General features: G+C 39.4%; 1 protein-coding gene and 1 long non-coding RNA gene across 2 annotated transcripts in view; both read right to left on the bottom strand.

Moving 5' to 3' along the window:
- The window catches only part of LOC121374288, a 38,958-nt gene extending 21,004 nt beyond the window's left edge, over positions 1–17,954 (bottom strand). The window contains exon 1 of the long non-coding RNA XR_005958220.1: positions 17,482–17,954. This is a non-coding gene — a long non-coding RNA (uncharacterized LOC121374288). The remainder of the gene's footprint in view (positions 1–17,481) is intronic.
- LOC121374286 (actin, cytoplasmic 3-like) lies at positions 4,402–8,186 on the bottom strand. The gene is made up of 2 exons (XM_041501324.1): positions 7,991–8,186; positions 4,402–5,593 (listed from the first exon to the last, which is right to left on the bottom strand). Exons 1-2 carry the CDS (start codon positions 8,117–8,119, stop codon positions 4,589–4,591), a joined length of 1,134 nt encoding a protein of 377 aa, XP_041357258.1. The 5' UTR covers positions 8,120–8,186; the 3' UTR covers positions 4,402–4,588.
- Positions 17,955–22,107: the final 4,153 nt, after the last annotated feature.

Raw genomic sequence — 22,107 nt, forward strand, 5'->3', positions numbered from 1 at the left:
TGGGGCCTATTGGGCTATTTCTCGTTCCAGCGGTGGTATGTGCTATCCTGTCTGGGATTGTGCATATAAAAGACCTCTTGCTACTAATGGAAAAAAAAAAGTAGCCTGCTTCCTCTAAGACTATATATCAGAATTACCAAATGTTTGACATTCAATAGCAAACACTGTAAAATAGTGATGATATCAGGTGTTCGTGAAAGGTGAGTATATTCTGCCTACCGGTGACACCCGTCATGAGCACAGCGTACAGTATCAAATCCATAGTTCAAATGTACAGGATTTTCACCAAGAAAGATAAAAAGGCAAGTATAAGTTCAAAATAGGGTCTTGCATTACACATCATTTTAGTCTGTGATGCATCATATTGTGAAATGGCCTCTTCAGTGTCTACCATAATCTGTTTTGAAGGCTTTCAGGAGTCCATGGATCAAACAACTTCTTTACCATAAAGCGATCTTATCCTTAAAATTGCTGTGTTTAAGGTATTTATTAATTTTAGGTGATCTTAGTGCTTAGATCGCTTCATGGAACGGAGCCCAGAACGATGTCGGTCTTTAAAATCTGCATATCATGCTCTAAGGTATAGACTGTCAGGTAGAAGGTGTAATCCTCCCACCCACTCCTGGGGTGGATTTGCGACCATTTGCTTTAGAAAGCTCATGACAGAAAGATGAAATGCATGTGTTTACCTTCTGCAAACTGATTATTTTGGCAACAAGGGGCCAAATAAAAGCCATTTTTCCTTCTTTGAGCCCTATATTTTGAGTTTAGTGGTATGATTACTTGATGCTAAATAACACAACAAATTTGGTCTTTGAATAATAAATAAGTTTTTTTTATACAAAGCAGTCATTTTCAAAATGGCAAGGTAAGTGAGGGTGTAGAAATCAAAATGGCATCCAATGTGGCCACCATTTCATGTTATTGGCTATAATTGCCTCTATATTGAACCTAGGATAATAATATTTGTGTCTAGCCAAAGAATCCATTTAAACCATTTACAAGGTTGGTTAGGGTTTATATGGGAAATCCAAGATTGCCACTAATATGGCTGTCAATTTATGTTTTGGATATAACTTTCTTCACATTAATTCTATGACAGCTGTTCATTTTGGTGTCTAGTCATAGTTCTGTGAGGTCCGTGAATTTGTTTAAACTATTTACAAGGTTTATTGGGGATTACATAATAAGAAATCCAAGATGGCCACCAATATGTGTCACAGGATTGAAGTACCTCGGTGGATCCATTTAAGTTTTTGTTTTGTTTAATGACACCACTAGAACACATTGATTTATGAATCATAGGCTATGGGATGTCAAACATTTTGTAATTTTGATATATAGTCTGAGAGAGGAAACCCTCTAAATTTTTATACACCCATCTATGATGAGTCATATTATGGTATGATGTTGTCTGTTTGTCCATCTGTCCATCTACTTTTTTTTGTCCGAACCATATCTTGCATACAGATGCATACAGCACCATCAAACCTCGCATGTAAGAACAACTTGGGATGGTGGTGTGTCACGTACTATTACTAGGTCACTGTAACCTACTTTTCATGGTCTACTGTACATAACGGTAAATTCTTGTCCGGACCATATCTTGCCTACAAATGCATACAGCACCATCAAACCTCACATGTAAGAACAACTTGGGATGGTGGTGTGTCGCGTACTATTACTAGATTACTATGACCTACTTTTCACAGTTTACTGCACATAACAGTAAATCCTTGTCCAGATCATATTTTGCATACAGATGCATACAGGACCATCAAACCATATGCAGAAACAACTTGGTGGTTGGTCCAAATCAAACTGTTCATCCATCCGATTGCAAAAATTTCACATAATTAGACTTGAATCATACCTATAATATATTCATTAATATAGTGCTCCACAACTGGTGTAACAAAGGCCGTGGTATATACTATCCTGTCTGTGGGATGGTACATATAAAAGACCCCTTGCGACAGCGGGTTTCCTCTCTCAATATCAGTGTGGTCCTTAAACATATGTCTGACGCCATATAATCGTAAATAAAATGTCTTGAGTGCGTCGTTGAATAAAACATTTCCTTCCTTCCTTCCATCAAACTCCTGATGGGCGTACTCTTTTTCCATTAGTAGTTGTATATGCACCATCCCACAGACAGGACACCACCTACAACGGCCTTTGATATACCAGTCGTGGTGTACTGGCTGGAACGAGAAATAGCCCAATGAGCCCACCGACAGGGATCGATCCTAGACTGACCGCGCATCAGGTGAGCGCTTTTCCACTGGAATACGTTCAATCGGGATTCAACAGGTACAGTAGTTTATACATTTTTTGTTTGCGTGTCCAGTTGTTGCACTATTTCAGTTGAAATATGGTGCCACTAGTTTTGATAATCTTTGATTTCATTTCAACTTATTTTCGTGCTTATATCCAATTAAGGTTCAAGCACGCTGTCCTGGGCACATATCTGGGCTGTCTGTCCAGGACAGTGGGTTAGTTGTTAGTTGGTTAATGGTTTAGTGAAAGAGAAGAGGGTGTAGTGGCCTTACACCTACCCATTGAACCCTTAAGATCTCGCTCTGGGTTGGAGCTGGTACCGGGCTGCGAACCATTTACCTACCAGCCTGTAGTCTGATGGCTTAACCACGACGCCACCGAGGGCGGTAATAATCTTTGAACGTAGAATTTTTTACGTCCAAGTCGGTCAATGGTTATTTCAGATACAAGTCAAAACGTACCCAACCAAAAGTAACATGCCCATTTTTTGTCAAATCGTACTCACTTTTTAATCAAAACATACCCATACATGTACCAACTAAAACGTACCCATGTTTATAAATTTCTAATTGATATAAAATTAAGCAAAATGTAATAATGACAAACACGAATACAGATGTGGACAAGCTTCGCCATGACATATGCTGTTAAACGTTTCAAACAGCACAGGGTCAACCTTTCTCAGCTTGTGATGGGGACAAACTTGAGCCTTCTCCCACCGTGCAGATCTTCCCTCAGGCGGCACACAAAATGTTCCAATTACCGGACACTAGTTTGGAAAACAGCAAATATTGCCAAACCTAACCTCCCAAGTTCTGTTGGTAAAGAATTGAAAGCAGCTCAGTCAGGACTGGAAATAGAATGGACCCAGGGAAATATATTCTTCCCACAGAACTGGTCTTGAGGATGAAGAGCTTGTGGAACAACCAAGTTGTTCCTACATGTGAGGTTTGATGGTCCTGTATGTAAGATATGGCATGGACATGGATTTACTGTTGTGTGCAATAGACCGAAAAAGTAGGTGACAGTGACCTAGTAATAGTACGCGACACACCGCCATCCCAGGTTGTTCCTACATGTGAGGTTTGATGCTCCTGTATGCATCTGTATGGAAGATATGGTCCGGACAAGAAATAGTTAACAGACGGACAACGCCATACCATAATATGACCCATCATAGATGGGCATATAAAAACCTAAATACAAACTTTCCAGGTTCACTATGCTTTAAGCCAATTGTTTCTCCAATACGAGGGGTAGGCTAGGTAACTTGTGAAATAACCCGTTTTCAGAGGGAAAACACCTGAATATCATTGTCAAATTGAACAAGCTTTCAGACCCACATAGTGGCAAATCCCGGGGGTGGGGACGCGGAGATCTATTAACAATGAAAGTATCTCGGAGTTTGCAAAATATAGACACCAAAAGAAGGAACAGAAGAAATATTGCTCGATATGAAGGGAAAATCGACTATTGAAAAGCTAACGTCATCCCTTTTATCATACAACTTTGTACGACGGCCAACTATGTACTCTATGTACTTTCCGTAGTGTTATCTGAGACAGGTTGTACTGTGAACAGCCATAGGCGGGACGTAGCCCAGTGGTAGTAATCGCCTGATGCGTAGTCGATCCCCGTGTCGCTCCACGCAGTGCACCACGATTGGTATATCAAAGGCTGTGGTATGTGCTATCATGTCTGTAGGATATTGCATGTAAAATATCCCTTGCTACTAATGGAAAAAAAGTAGCGGGATTCCCAAGACTATGTCAAAATTAAACAAAACAAATCTGTTTTACTATAAACAGTCAACGTGATGAATTATGTATCTTGTAAAATTATATATATATTAAATCTTTAATAAAATACCAGTATATCATTCCAATCCATATTTGGTTTGCATTGGAGTGGTTCAACTCCACAATCTTATATAATTATGTCCTAGTTAACTTGCAACAAGTGTAAAACATCAATCTCTGTTTTGCTTGTGAGGTACGTTTTGAAACAACTTATTAGATAAATTGTATCAAACGGTCATTCGTAAAGTACCCTCTAATATAAATGACTTGACTTTAGTATAATAATAACAATATTAGTCAATATAACCTACAGTAAGACTAATAATTTAAAATGTTTTTATTATACAGTTTATATACAGATTATTTTTTGGTAATGTTCAACAACTGAAATTGCACTGAATGTTACACGTAGTTCGAGCGACACCAACAGTCGGGGAAACGTTGACCTCGATGTCCCAACAAGCGATAGCCATTAATAATTGTAATGCTCGATACCCTTCCTTGAGAGTCTAGAAACATTTTCTGTGCACTATACTTGGACCAGATTCATCGTATTCTTGTTTACTGATCCACATCTGCTGGAATGTGGACAAAGAAGCCAAGATAGACCCGCCAATCCAGACTGAGTATTTCCTCTCTGGGGGAGCAATCACCTTAATTTTCATGGTGGCTGGAGCCAGCGACGTAATTTCCTTCTGCATTCTGTCTGCAATGCCTGGATACATTGTGGTACCGCCAGACAGAACAGTGTTGGCGTACAAATCTTTTCTGATATCCACGTCACACTTCATAATGGAGTTGTAAGTTGTCTCGTGAATGCCTGACGATTCCATACCGAGGAACGAAGGTTGCATCATGGCCTCCGGACATCTGAATCGTTCGTTTCCGATAGTGATTACCTGACCATCTGGCAGCTCGTAACTTTTTTCGAGCGATGACGACGATGAGGCTGTTTGCATTTCTTGTTCAAAATCCAGTGCAACGTAGCACAGCTTTTCTTTAATGTCTCGTACAATTTCTCGTTCAGCGGTAGTGGTGAAAGAGTACCCACGCTCCGTAAGAATCTTCATCAAGTAGTCTGTAAGATCACGACCAGCGAGATCCAGTCTCATGATGGCGTGCGGCAAGGCGTAGCCCTCGTAGATGGGGACGGTATGAGTGACACCATCACCAGAGTCCAGTACAATACCAGTTGTACGGCCAGAGGCGTACAACGACAACACAGCCTGGATGGCCACGTACATGGCAGGGGAGTTGAACGTTTCGAACATGATCTGAGTCATCTTTTCTCTATTCGCTTTGGGATTAAGTGGGGCCTCCGTCAAAAGGACCGGGTGTTCCTCGGGAGCCACACGAAGCTCGTTGTAGAAGGTGTGATGCCAAATCTTCTCCATGTCATCCCAGTTGGTGACAATGCCGTGCTCAATTGGGTATTTCAAGGTCAGGATTCCTCTTTTTGACTGAGCTTCATCTCCAACATAACTGTCTTTCTGGCCCATACCAACCATTACACCCTGCAACAATTACAATACATTATTACTATGCTAATAATATATGCACATTGTGTGAAGTTGATTTTGACAAAATGACTGTTGAATAGCAAGAATGCACATCAAAACAAAACAATCGAATGTACTTCAAAAATCGTGATCCTCAATCGTAACTAATAACACCAAACATGCAATCTTGAATATATTCAGTGTTTGATTTTATATGAATAACAATCTGAGGCGACATCACACCGTTTTTGTTCTTCAGTTTCATTTTGATAGCGAAAACACGAGTTTAAAACCAGTAGGTCTAGTTATCTTTGTATTTTGTATTATGGAGTGGAGAGGCGAAATGACAGCTTTAAAGCTATGTAACGTGAATGCTGTCCAGTGTAGTATGCTTTCAGTATCAATCGGTACGTGACCTGGTCATTACCCAATTTACATCTGTGGAAAAGACACAACCTTCAAGAAAAATGCGTACAGGTATCTACATGTATAACAACTATATTTTGGCAGATCTAGGAAATTACGATAAAATATATACCAGCAATAGTTCGTTTGCGTTAAAAGGGACAGATGAACTAACGAACTATATATGTAATTTAGGACATTAACTTTTTTAGGGGGGGGGGGGGGGGGGGGATACTAAATTAAAGCACGCGCACTGTAGTTAGAAATGGAGAAGTAATATCAATGTATACTGTATCATGAATCATGATCGTAGGTTTGTGGGTGGTTTTTTTTTTTTATGTAAGCGAAAGTTACAAACGAATAAACGTTCCTTAATTTTACGAGAAATATTATAAGCTAACTGATGAAAAATTCACAGCAATCATCGACCATATTGTGTGTGTGGTATCGGTGCTATTTCCAACAAGAATAGTAGCCTACATAAAACACTTGTATAAACACTAATAGTGAAGTATCGTGTTTGTTGTCGCTCATTAAACCGGAGGACACAATAAGACGAGGTAAGCTGCGGCTAGTCACACATTTTATCGCGGCGTCCTGTGTGCATTTCGGTAATTCAATTTGCCAATTTTGTGTAATGTGTTGCAAAATGCGATTCAACAAATACATTACCTTTCCCTTTTAATATTTATCAAACTGTTTCCTGTATTATGTTGGTCGGAAACTCCAATGGTTATAGGGAGACTCCGTAGTCCTACAACGCCTGAGGTGCTTGGGTCTTACGATCAAATCCCCTCGGTGAACCCATTCTCTGATTGGATTTCCCCCTTCCCAACCAGTGCCCCACGACTGGTAAATGTCAAAAACAGTGGTATGTGCAAGCCTGTCTGTGAGAAAGTGCATATAAAAAATCCATTGCTGCTTATGGGGGGAAAATGTTCTGGATTTTCTCTATGGACTACATGTCAGAATGACCTTGCATGTTTGACAACCAGTAACCTATGATTAATTAATATATATATATGCTCTAGTGATGTCCTAACAAAGAAAGAAAAACACCGCCCCCCATAACCCTACACATCTTATGAGATGCAATGGATTGCGGATGTAATAGACATGATCTGAGACGGGATAAGCTTTATAGGCCTATACTGTTTTGAACAATCCCCGTACAGAAGCGTAGGGCTATATCACACTTTCTACTTGAATAAACTATGTCACTTGCTGACTTTAATAGCGCCTTCTTATCGGGCAATGAACCAATGGTATAAACTGTGTACACATTATATTATAATATAATAACCCAGTAGAGATCAATTACAGGGGCGTATACCAAGGTCAACGTTCACATGGCAAAGTCTGTACCCTATGTGGACATATTAGAACATTGATTTAATAGAAGCTCGTTAAATTCCAAATTGATTTGGTCATCCGTGGGCTTACAAACATATGCATTATAATACAGGGGCGTAAACCAAGGTATATATAACAGTATATCTAGTTCAGTCGCACCAAATAAATTGATTCAACCATAACTAACTAGATGCTTAGTTAACATCACGGTTTTAAAACGTTTTATTAACCAAATTAACAAAATATATTACACACCAAACAGCCGTAGTTTAAAATGTGCCGAGATATTTTAAAACAATTATGGGTATGTGGTCAAAACGACCCCAGGATGAAATGGACCTAGACACACGGGACAAAATAGTAAAATAGTTCAAGTAGGTCATTTGAAATATTAATTAGGTCTAAGCATTTTTTGTTTGTGAGATTTTACAAATGTTTTTTTTTCCCAAATCCTTCTTACATTAAGCACCTTGTGTTATGTAAATTTTCATTAAAAGTTGGGTGTTTTTTTTAATTACCATTACTCATAATTTAAGTAACCTTTAGTTATAATACCCATATCAGCGTCGTGATGTCCAATTAGCGCTAATTGGTAGACACATTTTGTACATTATAATATCGTATTATATCATATGTAATAATTAATAATCGAACCTGGTGCCTTGGCCTTCCCACAATTGATGGGAAAACAGCTCTTGGTGCATCGTCTCCAGCAAAACCAGCTTTACACATTCCCGAGCCATTGTCAATAACCAGAGCGGCAACATCAGAATCATCCGCCATCTTCAAATTGTAATTTGTAACAAGACACAACTTCTAACTTCTCGGCTTCGTCCCCAACGGAGGTGTGAACTAATCAATTAGCAGTCATCTATTTATAATCGGTTCATCGTGATCACATTTCTAAGAAAACGCTGGGCTTTGTTCCAAATAAGGGCATACACATACTCCAAATATGGGCTTGTTCACAACCGACTAAAATGTGGGCCCTGTTGACGTATCAATGATTGCTGGGAGAACAATAGGTTGTAATCTGAGGTTAACGCCGACTACAGACGGTTTGCCCGCCCGTACATGGTGTCCATATTTAGATATCTCACTTGGACACACTTCCTCCAAGTTTTGTAAACTGTTTATGTCAATTGGGTTTATGTTGTAATCCGATGACAGTTTGTTTATAAAATTAGGGTGACCGCTAATTAAACCAGTTTTGTAATATATAGTCGGCAGTTCTATGGATCTTAAATAAGGAACCACACCCTTTGTATCTCCCACCATTTCCACCCGTGAATATTCGTTTATCGAACATAAATTTACATGATCATAAAATGAGGATAACAATATTAACAACAATACCAGTAAACCAACCGTAATAATGTTGTCAGATTTCAAAGTCCTTTTTTGTCTAGTTGAAGAAGAGACTATATTATTGTTCCTGATTTGTGTTAATTTATAGCTCGCTCGCTCTCTCTCTCTCTCTCTCTCTCTCTCTCTCTCTCTCTCTCTCTCTCTCTCTCTCTCTCTCTCTCTCTCTCTCTCTCTCTCTCTCTCTCTCTCTCTCTCTCTCTCTCTCTCTCTCTCTCTCTCTCTCTCTCTCTCTCTCTCTCTCTCTCAGCGCGGGATGTAGTTCAGTGATGAACTCCCTCCCCTTTCCCAACAAATGCCCCACCAGTAATAAGCAAAGTTTCTAGGGGTTTTGGTCATGATTCACCCGAAAAATATATTTAAAAAAAACAAAACAAAAAACCCAACAAAAAACCCCAAAACAATTTCCCTTGAAGAAGGGTGGGAGTTTGGACCTCCCCTGCACACACGCCTGTAATAGAGCCTGTTTAACAAATATAATTACTTCCTGTTTGTAGTAGCTCCAACTTTATATTTCACTTCCTAAAAATTTTTCTCGTTTCATTCAGTTGTGTTGTGTTGTTTTGTGGTGTGGTGCGTTTATGTGTGTGTGTGTGTATAGAAATATATTGTGGCATAGTAACGTTTCTCATCACCTATAGAATAACATGAAATCTTTATTTCTCCCATCTCTTTTCTGAATCAATTTAGACCTAGTGCTAGATATATAACGACGTAACGTAATAACTCAGTCGGACCCAAGATTGTACTTGGGAGAGTAGCGCAAAGTGCACATAGGGTCTACTGGGTTGTTAATTAATTAATTAATTTATTTTTCATCTGATGGAAACAATATTTCGGGTGTGAGCAGAGGTTTGTTATTCACTGGAAACACACACACCCTGTTGTTTAAAATTTGTCTTTTAAATATTTTTTTTTTTTTTTTTAAATTTTATTTTTAGTCCGAGCGTTTATTTGCGTAAACAATATTCTTAAACTTCAGCTAGTCTAAAAATGCAAGTTCAAAACTATAATAACAAAGGTTGATGTGTATTTTCGATGACAAATTCACAATATACCACTTTAATTTTAATATGTAACTTGAAACTGATACTAGAACACAAATGTTGCCGTATATGTAGCAGTATGATAATATACAAAATTGCATCTCATCGACTAGCATCTCATCGAATCAAAGTTCGAAGTGCACCTAACTTCGAATGTCACGTCACGACTGCAAATATGTGACACAAGTTGTCATAAAATGTTGTTTCATCTGGCCAGTAGAACTGGTCAAATATACCAACTATACTATTACATACATACATACATACATACATACGCACGCACGCACGCACGCACGCACGCACGCACGCACACATTGTTATTTCTCGTTCCAGCCAGTACATGACGACTGGTATATGCGGGCGATTCGGTGCCATAGGTTCGAGTCCCAGCAACGGCATGGGACAACATGGGCGTACACATAGGCGTCGATCCGGTTTTAAAAGTGGGGGGGACCGATACATATACATATAATTTTGTTTTTTTTGCAAGGGGGGGGGGGTCGAGGTGTCTGGCGAAGCCCGCCACCGCGAGCGCCGCAGGCGCGAAGCCCGTGGCGGGGGGTCTGGGGGCCCTCCCCCCGAAAATTTTGGAAAATTGACCCCTTCTAGGGCTGTTCTGAGGTGTTTTCTGCTGGCTAGCCGAGCTGCTTTCTGACAAAATATTTTTCGCCTGAATTATTGTGACTAAACTGAACAAATGGTATATAGATACAATATAACTTTATTAGTCAAATTTCTTAATTTAAGTACAAATAATGAACATGAATAAAAACAATGGTGCCACTGATGGTATTCCAACAAGTCTTTAATGGTCTAAAATTTCCCAAAAACACTACGCCGTGTATCGCTCGATCCATCGACAAATTCAATTGCGATATCTCGTGCAGTGCACTCGGCAAGACGATTTCTGTGCACATGACAGACCATCACGTCTGCTGTGCTGCTGCCAAATGTAGATGATGCCTCATTCAGTGCCTCCAGCACGTGTGCGTAGTTGCTAAGGACGGCTCTAACGGCAATCCCACGTGACAGCCAGCGTGTTGGACAAAGCGGCTTCAGGCGTGAAGGGGAAGGGCTATCATCCATAACTTGCAGATCGAGATACAAATTTTTAAATTTGCCTGATGAGTTGTAGAAGCCGCCCAGTTCCTGCACCACGTTAAGAGCATCGCGAAGGAACGGTGCACTCTCGATGGCCTTCGCACAGATGAGGTGCGTGATGTGTGCACCGCAATGCGTGTAGTTTGCCAGTGGTTGTACTTTCTTGATCAGTGCTTGGCAGCCTTGGTATTTGCCCGACATATTGCTGGCTCCGTCATACGTTTGCGCTCTCAGATGCGTGATTGGGAGGTTGAGTCTGAGCAACGCGTCTTGCAGCATATTGCTGAGGCTGGCACCAGTCATCTCAGATACGCTGTACAGACCGATAAAGTCCTCGTGAACGTCGTAAGCGTCGTCTATATATCGCACGCATATTGTCTCCTGTTCAACGCCTTGGAAGTCTTGGGTTCCGTCGACAATGACTGCAAAAAGGCCCACGTTCTTGCAAATATTTCGCAGCACCATGTGTGCCATGATTTTTAACAGTTCGTTTTGCACGGCAACGCTTGTGTATGAAGTTGTGCGTGTCAACCACCTCTGTAACACGACGTCATCGTTGCTCCGCAGCTCTAACAACTTCATGAAGTTACCGTCGCTCGACTCTTTGCCGCGTATTGCCAGTCCCTGCTGCGCTAGATACTGGACGGTCGTCACAATCTTCAGCAGAGCGTTGCGCGCCTTCGTTTGTTCTTCAAGATGGTGCGTACTTAACTGTGCGTCAACGTCGTTGTTGGAAGACCGGAATTTCAGGTTGCTATGAGAAATCATATGTGCAGATGTCTTTTCGTGGATTTTGAATTTCTCAATTGCCTTCTTTCAGTTGCAAAATCCCTTGGAAACAAATGTGTCCTCTGAATACCGCGCCATGCCGGCCAAGTCCATGCATGCTGCTTTAGCACAAGTAAAAGCAGAGTACTCCGCTAACGTTAGCGTCAAAGTGGAGCCATGGAAAGCTATCGAACCACGCGCGCTGAAAACATAGCGTTCGTTTAGCGAGCCGTTGCACCGGCATGCAGTTGACGTCCCGTGGCTGGTACGGCACTGGCGGTAAGATGGGAAACCGTGTCTGAGAAGTGACTCTTTTCTCTGTTTTTTCTTTAACATCTTCACCAACAACTTCGACATTTGAATCCGGTGTCGTCCCTACTCGCAACAGAGTCTGGGCATGGCGTGGTATGGCAGTGAAGAACTTTTTAATGTCCATGGTAGTTTTTCTACGGTATACTATCTCCGTTAGCGTTTCGTCCTGGACGATGCAGTTTGCCAAATAACCTGCGTGTAATTCATCAAATTCGAATTGTTGTATCAAATAGCATGTCAAAATAACCGGATATAAGCCTATGGGTACAATGATAATTGACGAATACATTGTATGCAAAATATTCGTTATTAGATTCCTGGAGACTGGAGTAGTTGTTTTTTCCGACGATATAACCACGGCCGGTCTATAACAACTAAACTAGTGACCATCATCTACCTAGCGCGCATGCGCTATTGGTAGTTTGATCCGATGTCCTTGTTTCAAAATAAAATAAACGCATTTTTTTCAGAATAAATAAAAAAATAATAATAATTAAACAATATTATTTACTTGACAAATTAACAAATATCGCTAGTAACCATTATTTATATAACTTTCGTTCCGTCTTTCCTTTACGTGTTTTATTTTATTATTAATTTCAAATGTCTTTTATTGGGTTTTTTTCAAATTATAAAAAAGTAGACGCCAGTACTGAACATTTCTGGTGTTACATTTTTATAGACTTTCTGCCCCAACACTTGGGTATAATTATTTCAAATTACACATCACTACCTAAGTTTATAGATTGATATTTCTATTGATGATGAAAGGAGAGAGAGAGAGAGAGAGAGAGAGAGAGAGAGAGCATATATATTATTATTCAAAATAGCATATACACTTAGTGACATAATGCTAAGAGTAAATCAGCAATACCTGTTATTTATATGAAGTTCGAAACCAATTAGTCAATTTCAGTATAAAAGAAAGAACCATTAAGTTTTAATAGTTATTTTTACTTAACCAATAACGCATATTTAGATACCGTATAACCGGAAACATTTCGAGGTTTTTCATTTTCGAGGTTTGATAAGTTTGAAATGGGCGTGTTTTTATTTTCATGTTTTAGCAAATCTGGTTTGCGAAAATTTTGTTATTGTTGTTAATTAAAAGTTTAACATCGGCTTCGAGTTGCTTAAAATCGCCGGAGCATAACGTGAAACTCAATTGCAAGTGGATAAGGCGGTATCCTATTGGCGAGACAACTGATGACAAGACGTTTATTTAAAGCCAATTACGATTGGTGTGAGAAGTGTTCTAAGTCAGACAGTGTGGTGTTTGATGTTTAATCTGAGCTCGACATGTTCATTCATACTCGTATACAGTAAGCTGGCTCAGTCTACTCTCTTGTAGTTTCCTGTGGTCTGCGGTGCTCTGCGCATGGCAGGAAATATCAGGAAATAAAGTATTTCGGTAAATAGTTATTTTAATAATTTTATTATATAGTGGGCACAATGAATATTTGTGATTTATTTGGGGATATCTTCAACTATTTTCAAGGTTTAAAATAAAAACTACTACAAATAGATTGTAAAATAATTAGTATATTTACTACCAGTCTAGTGTAGGAACATAAGAGCCGGCACTCCAAGGCGAAATGCCAAATGGTGATCAGTTACGCTATATATACTAGAAAATATTTGTTTGTCTGAAAAAAGTGGGGGGGGACATTTCCTATGCTGTCCCCCCCCAAGCTGAAAAGTGAGGGGGACGTGTCCCCCCTGTCCCCCACCGATTGACGTACATAGGATTTTGAAAAGGGGGGTTCCAATACATAGGATTTTGAAAAGGGGGGTTCCAAAATAGATTGCAGAGATATTGGGCATATATTTCTATGTTGAGTAAATATAATAATGTCAGATATATTAAATTATAAAAAAAGCGATTTCAGGGGGGGGTTCGGTCGAACCCATCGAACCCCCCCCCCCCTCATGTACGCCCATGGACAATTTGTGAGGCCAGAAAGGACTTAAGTATCCCCTGCGCCAGTGCGTTAATATCTATGTAGCCTATGTAACAGTCAACCTCGACATACATACATATATAGATATTCATACATCAATAAATAAATACATACATAAATGGATGCCTCGATAGCTCAACTGCGGGTGATATTCATACATCAATACATACATGTACATAGATAAATACATACATATTGTGGGTTGCGCCCCTCTATGGGTTGCCCGTCCCCTCATAAAATCCTGACTACGCCAGTGTACTATTATGCTTAAAACATGCGCGGGTTCTTCGGGTGTGTGTGTTTGTGAAACTAAGGTAGTCAAAGACATATCTCATTATATCCATGCCCCCCTCTTTTTTGTATGCTTTACTTTAAGCGTGCGGGCAACAGGCAGTGGCGTAGCGTGGGTTGCCAGCACCCGAGACATAACTGTTTGTTTTCTTTATTCTTTTTAATGAAATTAATTTTGTGTCACGAGCGGGAGGGGGGTCCAGACCCCCTCGACCCCCCCCCCCCCTGGATCAGCGTCTGTCTTTTTTTGTGGGCGACATATAACGAGTAGCCTATAGCCAAATGATATTGAAGAATGGCGTTCGACGGTAAGAAAATTATGGTTTATTCTAAATGGTTAAATACTAGGCTACATATTAATACCGTGGTTAGACTTAATATACACTCACTTAACGCTGCATTCTCAAATTTGCATAGGCCTAAATGATCAAAATATTACTTTTTTCTTGTAAAGTATAAAGATTACATCTTGAATGCAGTAACACCCCATTCGCCACAAACAACAACAAAACAAGATAAAAAAAAAAAATCTCCCCAACAAAAAAATCCAAATAATTTTATTTACTACCATTTTTGTTTTTCCAATTTTTATTATTGAAACATTTCAATAAGGATGACCAACAGGCAGTGGCGTAGCGTGGGTTGCCAGCACCCGAGACAAAGAATAACTTAAACTGGCTTGTTATTTTAATATTTATTGCATCATTAGGTGACGAACATTGGATTATTACTGTGCATAGTCCTGCGCTACATTTATTCTGTCAGGCGCCTATCCAGGGGAGGGTACTGGAGGTGAGCGTTTCAACGATATTTCGACTTTTGCGAAACTTGCCGAACACATATCCATAAAAACGTGACGTCAACAATGCTTTGACGCAATTTAATATGCTTATTGATCTCAAAGCGATACCACGTACACAATCACTGTTTGATATTTATAAGCATATTTATTTTTAAAATGCATAAATGTAAAATATGTGCATGGATCCAGTACTACCTAAATACGACGTCTAACTACTGTGCTGTTCTGTTGCAATGTTTTCTGCAAACTATGTTGAGTGTAGCCTATATTTGAACAGAGGTAAGTCTTCTTATTAGTTTGTTTATCAGGACCGTTGAACTAGGAGGTAGGGGTACATAGGAATTGACGTAGACAGGAATTTATATTGGGGAGGTACCCACACTGTCAATTAGTCGTGTTATGGTGCGATGCCAAGGTCTCACTGCAGTTCACTTCCAGGTGAGAGTTCATTCATCACTATAGTTCCTAATTGTGGCACATGTTGTGGTTCAGACATTCACTTCTAGTAGGTCTAATTGGGGAAGCATTAAAACAATATGTATTTTTCAACGTTAAGTCTTCTGGCTGTATTTTGCCCATGCTATTTTTTAATATTGTATATTGAATTTGGGGGACATGGGTATATAGCGGAAGAGGCGGCCAGTGTAAAACGGTTCCTGAACCAGCTGTTGGGACGGATACTACAGACAGATGCGGTCTTATAGCAAAAAAACTAAATAAATGAAAATAAATGTCTATATAATGTATGTTCGCAATGATGTATGTTTGTTAGTGCCAACAAGAACCCGTTCTATTGGTAATCTTCATTTAAGTTGGGCAATTTAACATGGATTTCAATGGCAGATGACATTTGAGTAGGTAGTACTAAACCAAATAACTTCCGGCTGGGTCAAAGTTACTTTTGATAGAGAAGTGAACACCACACGTCCTGTGATTGTGGTGATAAATGTGTGTGTGTGTTGGTTGTAAAAAAAAAAAATTGTTTCATCTGAGCAAACAAAAATGTATGCAGTTTTATTTCATCTAGTGCCACTGTGTCAAGTAGCCTTGTGTTTGAAACATGTATGGGGTACCTGTAAAAATAAGTAATCGAATTTTGTGCGGAACTAGGGTAGTCATAGACGCTAACCGTTATCTTAGAAATGAGCAGCTTGATCTCCGATTTTTTTTCTGATTCACTTTAAGGGCGAGGGGTGGTAGTATTTATATCCGTGGCGTTTATGTCAATTGATACGCTCCATGTAGAAATTTTAGCCACATATGTTACTATTGTTGTCTATGGGATTTGATTTGGTAGTATACACCCTGTAGTGAGACCTAAGAAACAATATCATATAAAAAAATGGTGTGTGGGGTGGGGGTGGGGGGGGGAGAAGAAGAGCGATTGGGAGACATGGCCCCATCCACTCCCACCCCCGCTACGTCAATGCATACTAATAGACTGTAAATTTTTTTTAGCAAGGTTAATTTTTTACATCAATTTAACCATAATATAATAGCTGCACTCGAACCCCTATCCGAAATTAGAAGTGCCCTGAAAAGCCCAGGGTTTAGTAGATTAATATAATTAATTTGTTGGTTTTTAGTGGCGAATATGTTTACAATGGTCAGTTTCATTTTGTTTTTCTGTGGAATATGTAACCATATATAGGCTATAAACACGTAAGTGTGCTTCTGGAAACTGTAGGTGCCCTTTTAAAGTGTTGCACCCACTGCTTAGAAAATCCTGCATCCGTCCCTGCCAGTTGTGACAATATTTAAAAAAATGCAAAATGACTACTTGCCCCCACCCCCCACAACTTCGTTGTAACCCCTGCTCGGTTTCAAGTTAGATATCCACCACTGTTACTCTTCCGGAATATTGTGTTGAGATTATTAAGACAATGGTTTACCAATTGCTCACAAATGTTGGGTTATCAGACAACAGATTCAAAACTGAAGGAAGGAAGGAAACTGTGTTTTACGTGCCCCTATCCACAGAGGTTCAGGCACGCCCACTTCGGATTTAGCCTCCGACTTCGCCAGTGACCAACTGAGTGACATACCTACTTTTAAACCGCTATTTATACTATTTGTACGGCTTAGTTATGCAAATATGTTCAAGTATAAGAATGTCTACCCTCTTTAAAGGTGAAGTATCGAATATTTAATATGACACCCCCTCAAAAAAAGAAAAAAAAGAAAAGAGAAGACAAAATACGTCAATTCAAAGACTCTCTTAAGAAAGCTCATACACAAATTTACGATTATTTTAACAGAAAGTATGTTACCGTTTTTATTAGAAATATTGTCGAAGATATTTACTGGTATGTTAAACATGTGATTTCATTAGTCATACATGTGCAGACAGATTAGTAAAAGGATCGAGCGACATTATCAAAGTTCATCACAGGTGGGTGTTATATAGATGTCTATATATGGCGCTGAACAATCACATCAGCAGGTGTGCTGCTGTTACAAAAGCCGTTATCAATAAGTCACAGTGAACTGGGTACTTACAAAGTTGATGGAGCATCTTGAATGGGCAGCAAATGCCTCCAAAAGGACTCGTTGAATCGGCAGGAGCATTATAGCTATAACATTAAAGCCACATTCAGCTGTTGCAGAAACAGAAACTTGAGCACGCTGGCAAATGGTTATGTAGATGCATCGCGGGTTTCCCGCTGCGTTTACAGTTATTAATAACGTGTCGCAAAGTAAATCCCATTTAACCGTCGCGACTTCGTGAAAATAAACTATCATCAAATGTCATTCAGAAACATAGAAAACAGAAGAAACACTTTTGCATTTCTTAGGACGGGTTGAGTAAGGGTACAGCCATCGTATGCTTTCTTTGGTCTTGCGTAACCATTCGACTCGTACGGAGGAGTCTTTCTGGAACTGGTAACGGGACGTAACCTAGTGATAGCATTCGCTTGATGCGCGGTCGGTCTAGGATCGATCCCCGTCGATGGACCCATTGAGCTATTTCTTGTTCCAGCCAATGCTCCACAACTGGTGTAACAAAAGCTGTTGTATGTACTATCCTGTCGGGATGATGCATATAAAAGATCCACTGCTACTAATCGAAAAGAGTAGACTATGAAGTGGTGACAGCGGGTTTTCTCTCTCAATATCTGTGTGGTCCTTAAACATGTCTGACGCCATATAACCATAAATAAAATGTGTTGAGTGCGTCGTTAAATAAAACATTTCCTTCCATTTCCTGTAACTGCCCCAAAAGAGAAGTTAAAATGTCAAGTCTCGCCTTCTTTTGGTTAACATTTTAGGGACCTCTTACAGAAACTATTTGCTCATATACAGAGTTATTTTTTAATGTTAATAAAGTCGTATACTTTAGATTTTAACATATATTGTCAACAGTGACTATGGTATAACCTGTCACCATTTCGACTGGCAGCAAAGGATCATTAATATGCACCACCCCACAGACAGGATAGCACATGCCACGGCTTTGATATACCAGTCGTGGTGAACTGGCTGGAGCGAGAAATAGCCCAATGGGCCCACCGATGGGGATCGATCCCAAACCGACCGCGCATCAATCGATCGCTTTACCACGTCTCGCCCTGTAACAGTTATAAAGTCGAGTTTTAGTCTATTTTAAAGAGTATTTCAAAGTCGCAGACTCTTGTTTTACTATTTTTTTAACTTTATCCAAATGTGTTGCAGGTTTGTAAATTAACTAAACTTGGTGCCCATTTCTACCGGTTGAAACTAGGGTTTGCGACTCTAACAGCTCAACAGTTGTATTATTTTTTATAATTGTATCTATGTAAGCGTTGAGAAACAACACCGTACTCAATAATATCTATAATTTAAAAATAAAGAAACAATAGAGAACTTTATTAGAATAATTAAAGATTTGATGTCCCAGTCCACTATATATACGGGTTTAATCTTGTCAAATCTACATTAAAACTGGTTCAATCAGTTGTAATAGGAAAGGTTTATTATTATTTTTTAATGTGGTTAAGCTAGAGACCGTTTGGATGGCCCTCGTAGGCACAAAGTTATAGCGAATTATACATAAGAGGTCAGATCGATGACTGTGATACGTGTACTTTGATCGCACTCCAACTAGAGATCTATGTCTTTTGATAGCATTGCTAACAGGATACGCCCCTAACCTTTAGTCAGTTACACAGTTATTCAGTCACTATTCTATGCGTTTAGAATCTAGAGTAGATAAGACGAGTAACAAACAATTGTGCGTTTGTCGATACATAGGCGTTGCAAGATGTCAGCAATTGGGGTGGGGTGGGGGTGGGGGGGGGGGGGCGCCATTATACATTACTTCACCTTTCAGCGGGGAGAGGTGGGAATGTACATGTATAATCTTCACAGCTGGGGTGGGGACGTACCTTCCGACGTCTTTTTTTTAAAAATTATTTGTTTTAAAAAGTCGGTTGAACTAAAAGGACATCAAAATTAAAGCTTGCCCCTCCTTCCACATTTGACAAGATTCTAGGTCCGCCTATGAGTGAGTATGTATATATTCAACCCCAGGGTCGTACCCTGATCAAAATCATATGGGTGGGGTGGGGGCACTACTTTTTATAAACAAATGACACACTATACAAATTAAATCCCGAGATTTGTATGCTATTTTCTGGAGTAAAAAAAAAAAAAAAAAAAAAATGAGATTCTCAGGGGGACAACTGTCCGCCCGAAGGGTACGGCCCTGAGCCCGACATACAGGAAAACCTAACCAGTTGCGTATTCGCCACATTTCCGTGCTCTGAATTATTGCTGAGTGCGACAAGTACGTAATAGGAGAGTAACTTCAAGGGTAGACTGATAACAAAATGCACGAACAAGTCTCACTTTACTTCCTGGACCTCAAATTGCCCGAGGGTTAAACGTATTATAATGAATTAACGTGTCAAAGTGTATACTAAAGATTACAAACCTAACAGCCGTATTACAGATAATTAGGTAGAAATCTTGCGCAACTTCCATTGCTATATTAATCAGAAAACTGTACATTTACGTAAAATTAATCTAGGCTGTGAAATCCTTCCTTAAGAACACAGCCTATGTAACATTTAAGCAGCTGAACCAACTAAAGTGTGTGTGTGTGTGTGTGTGATTTCTATGGCTGTGTGACGAATATTCATTGGCGATTGAGTACATGTTATTGGAAATCATGACAATGGTCTCTGAAAAAATAACCCAAGTGTATATAACAGATACCTATCCCCCCCCCCCCCCCCCCCCACACGAGGTGACAAATTTATCTTACATACGATACGATACGATATTGCTTAAATATAATTTATTTTAAGTTTTTAAAAAACAGTTAAAAAACTAGATTTCCTGTAACTAGATTCATAGACATTTGTAACGGGGTCGTTTCCACTTCCTTCACTAAGAAAGCACAGCATTTTTTGGTACATGTATCTTGTATTTTTTTTTTTTATAAAATAAAAATGATGCGAGTTCACTGCTTATTACTATTCATGTAGCTAATAATCTGAGTAATAGTTATCGGACGAGTAACAATACTTTATCAGCGTATAAAGGTACTGTCGTGCGAGAGATTTATAAGGGGGCAGTTGACCCAGGCCACCTTGTCAGAATAAGGACTTCCTTTAAAAAAAAGAGGTAATAATTATAAAATTAGTTTTTTTGTTTTTTTATTTGTCATGTAATTTAATTTCTATGTTGAATCTGAAGTGCCCCGGACCCCCCCCCCCCCCTCCCCCGACCCCCTCAGGTCTAAATCCGGCCTTACGTACGAAAGTATATTTATACACCGATAAAGTATTGTTACGAGTTCTCGAAATGTCTTAGAGCACTGCCTAAATCTCGAATTACACAATCTTTATGTTATTCACCAGGAAAGAAAGAAAGAAATGTTTTATTTAACGACACACTCAACACATTTTATTTACGGTTATATGGCGTCAGACATATGGATAAGGACCACACAGATTTTGAGAGGAAACCCGCTGTCGCCACTACATGGGCTACTCTTTCCGATTAGCAGCAAGGAATCTTTTATTTGCGCTTCCAACAGGCAGGATAGCACAAACCATGGCCTTTGTTGAACTAGTTATGGATCACTGGTCGGTGCAAGTGGTTTACACCTACCCATTGAGCCTTGCGCAGCACTCACTCAGAGTTTGGAGTCGGTATCTGGATTAAAAATCCCATGCCTCGACTGGGATCCGAACCCATTACCTACCAGCCTGTAGACCGATGGCCTAACAATGACGCCACCGAGGCCGGTATATTCACCAGGAGGTACACGAACTGTACATTTTATATAAACTGTACACTTCGTGAAACTGCAACTGGCATGTGCAAATAATGTAACCACAACTGTATTTAAGAAATACTGTACGTTTCAAAACATTATTTCTGGCTGATAGTGATGATATTTGGCTGACACAGGTAAGTGGGACTAGCAAATGATTGTTATCTGCTATTGAATTTTCACAAACACTTGAAACTTTTGAACAAATTCAAAATTTAATCTCTAAATCTCCCCCAAATCCTAGATTTTCATTTTGTAACCAAAAAGGAATTGATAAAATGGTGGATAAAAGAATTCCCCGTAAAACACAAAATGTGAGTATTCCATTTGGGTGGAATGGGCGAAATGTAGAAGTAGGAGACCTTATTCGTCAGTCCCCCTTGATTTTGAGGCAGTTGTGGCGGAGGAATTAATTATTGTCTTTAGTTTTTCTATGTAGAAATTAGAAAACAAAATGGAGAAAAATATCTGCCTCGCACACTGTACCAACAAGAAAAAACATATTTGTGAGTATATCGCTTTATGGTACCTGTCATTATTTGTGCTTATATTATCGAACCCCCCACCTTTAAAACCAGATCGACGCCCATGCTTATGTCGATAAATAAAAAGTATCTTTCTGTGTTATTGTGTATATTGTGCAATTATATAAAGAATGTTGAACCCCTCCTAAGAAAAATCCGCTCCTGAAACATGTATTGCATTAAAAAAAAAAAAAATTCCCTATGTTTTTGAGACCTATTGGAAAAATTGGGCCTGTACCCAGAAAGGTTTGGAAAAAAAAGTAACTTACCACCCCCCTTTACCAAAAGAAATGAGCATAACCGAGATTCATGTCAAGAAAGGCCACATTAAAGTCAAAA

The sequence above is a fragment of the Gigantopelta aegis genome, chromosome 6 (assembly GCF_016097555.1).
Source record: "Gigantopelta aegis isolate Gae_Host chromosome 6, Gae_host_genome, whole genome shotgun sequence".
Classification (NCBI taxonomy): Eukaryota; Metazoa; Mollusca; class Gastropoda; order Neomphalida; family Peltospiridae; genus Gigantopelta; species Gigantopelta aegis.

Bases quoted from the DNA above. Each gene is read 5' to 3' on its own strand.
- LOC121374286 (XM_041501324.1), bottom strand. From the start codon at position 8,119: ATGGCGGATGATTCTGATGTTGCCGCTCTGGTTATTGACAATGGCTCG. The intron at 5,594-7,990 runs GTTCGATTATTA...TAATTGTTGCAG, and splicing joins TGGGAAGGCCAAGGCACCAG to GGTGTAATGGTTGGTATGGG.